General features: G+C 41.7%; 1 protein-coding gene across 6 annotated transcripts in view; it reads left to right on the forward strand.

The window, feature by feature from the left end:
- Positions 1 to 5,471, forward strand: part of SMOC1 (SPARC related modular calcium binding 1) — a 206,057-nt gene extending 200,586 nt beyond the window's left edge. For 4 of the 6 annotated variants that reach the window (XM_078151493.1, XM_078151494.1, XM_078151495.1 and 1 more), the window contains exons 11-13: positions 33 to 280; positions 4,544 to 4,597; positions 5,310 to 5,471. In XM_078151493.1, coding sequence (XP_078007619.1) covers positions 33 to 280; positions 4,544 to 4,597; positions 5,310 to 5,386 — 379 coding nt within the window. In that variant the 3' untranslated portion in view covers positions 5,387 to 5,471. Of the gene's footprint in view, positions 1 to 32; positions 281 to 4,543; positions 4,598 to 5,085 lie in introns of all 6 variants that reach the window. The other 2 variants (XM_020986385.2, XM_020986386.2) reach the window with 2 other exon arrangements.
- Positions 5,472 to 6,000: the final 529 nt, after the last annotated feature.

Below are 6,000 nucleotides of genomic sequence, written 5' to 3' on the forward strand. Positions count from 1 at the left end.
TGAGCGGTGGGATGGGTATTCTTTGGGCCTAGGTTCTCTGAGCCAGATCCAAGCCACACTCTGGAGGAGCGGGTGGTGCACTGGTACTTTAGTCAGCTTGATAACAACGGCAGCACTGACATCAGCAAGAGGGAGATGAAGCCCTTCAAAAGATACGTGAAGAAGAAGGCCAAACCCAAGAAATGTGCCCGGCGTTTTACAGACTACTGTGACCTGAACAAGGACAAATCCATCTCATTGCAAGAGCTGAAAGGCTGCCTGGGAGTGAGAAAGGAAGGAGGTAAGTGGCTATTCTCTTCCTGTCTACCTTACTAATGGGGTCGCTGGGCATGGCAGCCTGACAGCCTGAGCCTCTTCAGGTTGCTGCTTCAAGTCTCAAGTGCTCTTGGCTTGCTTTACCTTGATTTTCTTTTATAATCCAGAATAGCTCCATTTAAAGAGGGACAAATAACAATGGGGCATCCTCACGGCCTGAGAATGTCTTCACTCTCTAGATGACTATCTAACTTTGGTGACCAGACTAAAGGATAATATGAGCTCAGCTGGATACCAGGCATTCTCTTGTAGAAAGCAGACAAGGGGCAGGGGTTCAGCAGTTTGTACAGTACAGAGTACTGGCTTCCATGGGGTATCATGTCACTAACCAGAAAAATATCCTTGTCAGCAGAAAAGATGTATTTGTATGCTTTCCCTTCTCTTTTCTGAACCTCGGTATCCTCATCTGTAACGTGAGAGTATTGGACTAGATTTCTAAGGTTCTTCTTATGTCTGTTGTCATTGAGTCATTTCAGTCATGCCTGACTCTTTGTGACTCTATTTAGGGTTTTCTTGGCAAAGATATTAGAGTAGTTTGCCATTTCCTTCTCCAGCTCATTTTTCAGTTGAGGAAACTGAGGCAAATAAGGTTAAGTGACTTGCCTAGGGTCACACAGCTAGTAAGTGTCTGAGGCCAGATTTGAACTAAGGAAAAGGAGTCTTTCTGACTCCAGGCCCAGCACTCTATCTACTTTACCATCTGGGCTGCCTCCTTTCTATTATGCTTTGAATCTGCGAAACTTATTGCTCCTATTAAATTTAGAGCCCCTTCTGCTAATAATAAATAATAATAGTAATAAGCAAGCACTCCTGTTGAATCTATAAAACATAATTTCTATAGTGACCTGATGAGTGATTGAAAAAAACACCCACCAAGATGGAAAGTTTATCTAGTGGAAAGTAAAAGCCCAAACCCTTGGTGCCAAAGACAGGGGGAAGGGCCGGGGACCTGTATTACGGGGGAAGAAAGATAGTGCAAAAGGCTAGGTGAAGTAAGGGGAGCAGCACAATGAACTATTGCCTCTGACTGCTTAAAAAACAAAACAAAACAGCAAAGTCTGGGAAACACAGAGACATTGTAATGGCCATGGCCATCCCAAGTGGAGGTTATATCTCCCTCTGGTGGACTTCTTGGGGCTTGTACACCAGATATAAGTGGAGTCTGAATTGGAGCTATGATCCTAACTGTTGGGATCTCTGAAAGAGCGAATATGTGGGTGGAAAGGCAAATAAGGAACGGTGAGAGAGGAAATCAGAGGTTTTAGTGGTACAATATCTACAAACTGATGCTTTAAAAGTAAACCCTTCCTTTAATTTTCTTAGAATTTGAGTCCTTGGCCCTTCATGATACAATGAAATGGCTTCCTAGGTGACATTCAAGACTTCGTCCTTGTGTTTATCAGAAGACCCCCACATTTGGTTTCAGTTTTCATATGACTCTCATATCTAGTTTATTTTTCCTCTAGTTTCTAAGACAGACAGACAGATGTCAAGAGACAGAGAGATTGATAGTCAGAGACAGATACATATGTATATATTTATATGTGTGTATATGTATGTATGTGTGTACACATAGAGATAGATCATCTTTTCTTCATTCCATCTGTCTTTACCACTCCCTTTGCTCCTTAACCTTCTTACCCCCTTCTTTCTCCTGGTGACTTTCTCCTCTTCCCCCTTTCCTTCTCTCAGTGCCTGTCTTCTTGGAGGTATCTTGGGATGTCAGAAACAGTACAGCTTTGAAGTCACAGAACTTTGCAGTCCGGCTCTATTTCCTAGCTCCGGTCAAGTCACTGTATCTGAACCTCAGTTTCCCCATCTATAAAATGAGGAGCTGGACTAGCTCGCTTCTATCGTCCCTTCCAGCTGGGAGTTTTCAATTCTTTCCCCCTCACTCCCACCCACATGCCTTTTCATTTTCTACTTTGGTAGCAGTTTGGGTTTTGGTGCTAAAAGATGGCATCGATTCTGTTCTTGACTCCTGTTTTTTTACTTAATCCTCTTATTGTCCATACTCTGGACTCCAGGAGCTGGTAGATGTTTTCAGAGGTTTATCCCTTTATTTTTAGGAAAAACAAAAAAGCCACTTCAGACAAATGATTGTTACTTTTTCTTTTACCCCATTTTAAAGACAGTGTTTTTGCTCAGGTATTTCTACATATGTGTTAGAAGTGAAGAAGAGATAAGGTCTGCCATCCTCTAGCCATCCACCTCTATCTCTCCCATTCTCAGCCAAACTCTGGAAAAAAAGCAGCCTATACTAGGTTTCCTCTCCTCTCACTCTCTTTAAAAAAAAAAAAAAACCTTCTGCAATCTGACTTCTAATTTCAAAACAACTGAAACTGCTATTTCCAAAGTTAGTTGTAACCTCTTAATTACCAAAAAAACCTAATGGCCTTTTCTCAATCCTCATACTTCATGTCCTCTCTGCAGCATTTTATATCATTGAGCATGCTGTCCACCTGTCTAATGGGTATTTCTCAGTCTCCTTTCCTGAGTCAATGTCCATACCATGCTTCCTAACTTCAGGTCCTTATGCCCTTTTACCTGGACTATTACCATATTTTCCTAGTTAGTCTCCCTGCTTCAAATCTTTTCCCACTTCAAACCATTCTCCATACAGTCTTCAGTGACTTTCTAAAGGGTGGGTCTGACCTTGTTTTCTTCCCTATTCAGTAAGTTTCAGTAGCTGCCTATTACCTGCAGAATCCAGTAGAAGCTCCTCTATTTGGCATTTAAAACTATTCACAACCTGGCTTTATTTATCCTACCTTTCTGAGTTTCTTACATGTTACTCTCTTCCATGCACTCTACAGTCTAGACCTACTGACCCTCTTGCTTTACCTCACCCAAAATACTTCATCTCTCACCTCTAGAGCTTTTCTTCATCAGCTGATCTCATACCTGGATTGCACTTCTTTTTCATCTCTGTCTCTCAGAATAGTTTCCTTCAGCATTCTGTTCAAGTGCTACGTACTACATGAATCCTTTCCTGGTCCCTCCAGCAGCTAGTGGCTTCCCTCTCAAAGCTACCTTATATTTATCTTGTTTATAATTTGAATATAGTTATATGAAGACCCTGACTTTACCTTATTCTGAACCAGGCCTAACTTGGGTCAATCCAATGATCAAATCCCAAATATGGCCTCCATCTCCTTAAAAGCAAAACAGCCCAGCCTACCCAAAATAAATATTGTTCCTACCTCTTCTGTATTAAAATGTAAAGCTTCTTATGGGCAGTGTCCATTACACTTTTGACTTTGTATATTTATAAAGCACCTTAACACAGTGCCTGGCAAATAGCAGGCACTTAATAAATGCTTATTCCCTTTCTCTTCTCTCCCAAAGTCCCTTCCATTTCTAACTATGAGCTGATAAATCAATCCTTCTGGGCCTCACCTTTTTCATCCATAAAATAGGAATTATTTTAGGCCCACTTAATTATATCTTTGTTATAGGCTTCTTGAGAACACACACAGTACTTTGCAAAATTTTTAAGTATTATATAAATCCCAGGTGTTGCTAGAGCCTCCTGTTAAATAGGTAAGACAGATAATATTTTCCAGATGAGATGAATGAAACAGAGGTGAGGTCACAGGTTTTAAAGGTGAAAAGGACTTCTTGAGATCATTTAATCCAATCCCATTATATAGATGAGGAAACTGAGGCCCAGAGAAATGACTTATCCAATATCATATTTGTCCCAAGGCCATCCAGTTGATTGATGGGGGCATTGGAGCCAGCCAGATCTCTTGCACCCCAGGCTCAGTAAGCAGACTGGGTGGGTGGCAGGGTGGGAGAGGGCATGCAGAAGGTACTGACTAGGGTTGTAAGTTTAGTCCAAGTTAGACTTGGCCCCTGGACCATTCTGCAAATCAAAAGCCCTCTGCATTTCAAATAAGAATCCTCACAACAACCCAGAGAGAGAGGTTCTAATATTCCCATTTTTCAGATGAAACAAACTCCAAGAGACTCACACTGAATCACACAGTTCCTAAATGTTCCAACAGATTCCAACCCAGCTTTTCCTGACTCCAAGTCCAAGATATTTCTCAACCAGGCACCCAAGAGCTGTGAATACTCATGGAAAAGAAACATGGCCACTCAATTTCTACCTGTTTCCCACACCCACATTTGGGGATTAGGGAACAAAAGACCAGATACAGTAACAGCTGCCCCCTCCCTCTCCTTTGGTGACAGATCGCCTTCATGTTCTTGTTCCTTGCAGGTAGCAGCATGGGCAGCTTTCCTCATGGAAAAAGACAAGGCATTAACCCATTCAGTAAGTCACTTCCCTCCTTCCCTCATTTTCCCTTGGCTATTTCAAAATCCTCTCTGAAAACTTATTCTAGCCCTCTCTTATTTCTCAATGAGAGGGTGCGAAGGAAATTGTAGGCCAATGCTATTATTTCCTTCCTCCCCACCTTGTCCCAAAAAAGAGAGTATAAGCAGTTCAATAGTTGAGTTTAGGACTCATACATAACCACCCTGTGCCTATCAGATGGCAAACATTTTCCCAGGGGAAGGAATGAGCAGAGAAGAACACTGAAGTCCCACATTCTAATCTACAAAGTGATTCCTCCAGAGGCAAGAGTGGGCTAGTAAATTGTGTTTATTTGCAAGCCTAGGTTAAAAGGTCATTCTTGACTCAGCCCTCTACTCTCCCTCCCCCATAAACCCTGCCCCCAGCAACCACCTTATTTGAAGTTCCATTTGCCTTTTATTTGTATTTTCTTCCTTCTTTCTGTACTCACCCATCCATATTTCCAGTAGGACAGCTGGTCTAAGAGCAGAAGGGCAGGTGGGGAGTTCATGCAGAGAGAATGGATCATCAGAGACCTTTGACCCTGACCAGTCACATCCCGCCTAACAGGAGAGGTGCCCAAAATGTTTGCACTTTTAAATCATTCTCTCATTTGTGTGTGTGTGTGTGTGTGTGTTGTTTTGTTTTGGGTCCTGTTTTTTTTTTTAAACACTGTTATTGAATACCACAGTGGGAGAAGAGAAGAGGAAAAGAAAAAAAAAGGAAAACTTTTCTCTCTTTTTTGAATCAGCTACTGACAACTTTTAGAGTTTTGTTTTGTTGGAGTTTGTTCAGCCTTGAAAAGAAAGAGATTTATATACTGTATATAAATATATATGTGAATTGTACAGTTCTTTTGTACAAGCTTCAGAGTTGATGTTTTCTTTCCTTCGCCCTACTAAAGCCTTTGGGGAAGCCAATGATTCATAATCTCTCCTCTTTCTGCTTGGAGACTGACTCTCCCTCTTTATTTTCTTCATTATTCTCCTAGATAATGTATATGGAGACTTGAGTCTTACCTTTTCTATTGTAGTAGCCCTGATGGGATTGCTGATTATCTTACTAGAGGAGGCAGGTGTCCCTATTGACCCAATGGAAACAGTGCCTAACCTGGTAGCTCTTAGGGCAAGTTCTTTGGGCTCTTAGTGTTTCCTCCTTAGAAGGTTGTTTGGGTTTCAACTTGGAACACAGGGAGGGGAGAGGACCCTAAAATCTTTATCAGGTTATGGAGGGTAGAAGTGTTTAGCAAGCACCTGGGTGAAAACATTTCCTCCTTTCTCTGGGAAATAAATTCACTGCAGTCTAGTTCTTTAGCATTCTAGAATCCTCTGGGAAGGAGATTTAGCACTTCCTAATTGGGGGGAAGGTATTTTTAAATAGGC

Source organism: Phascolarctos cinereus, unplaced genomic scaffold (genome assembly GCF_003287225.1).
Source record: "Phascolarctos cinereus isolate Bilbo 61053 unplaced genomic scaffold, phaCin_HiC Scaffold_3;HRSCAF=262, whole genome shotgun sequence".
NCBI classification, from domain to species: Eukaryota; Metazoa; Chordata; class Mammalia; order Diprotodontia; family Phascolarctidae; genus Phascolarctos; species Phascolarctos cinereus.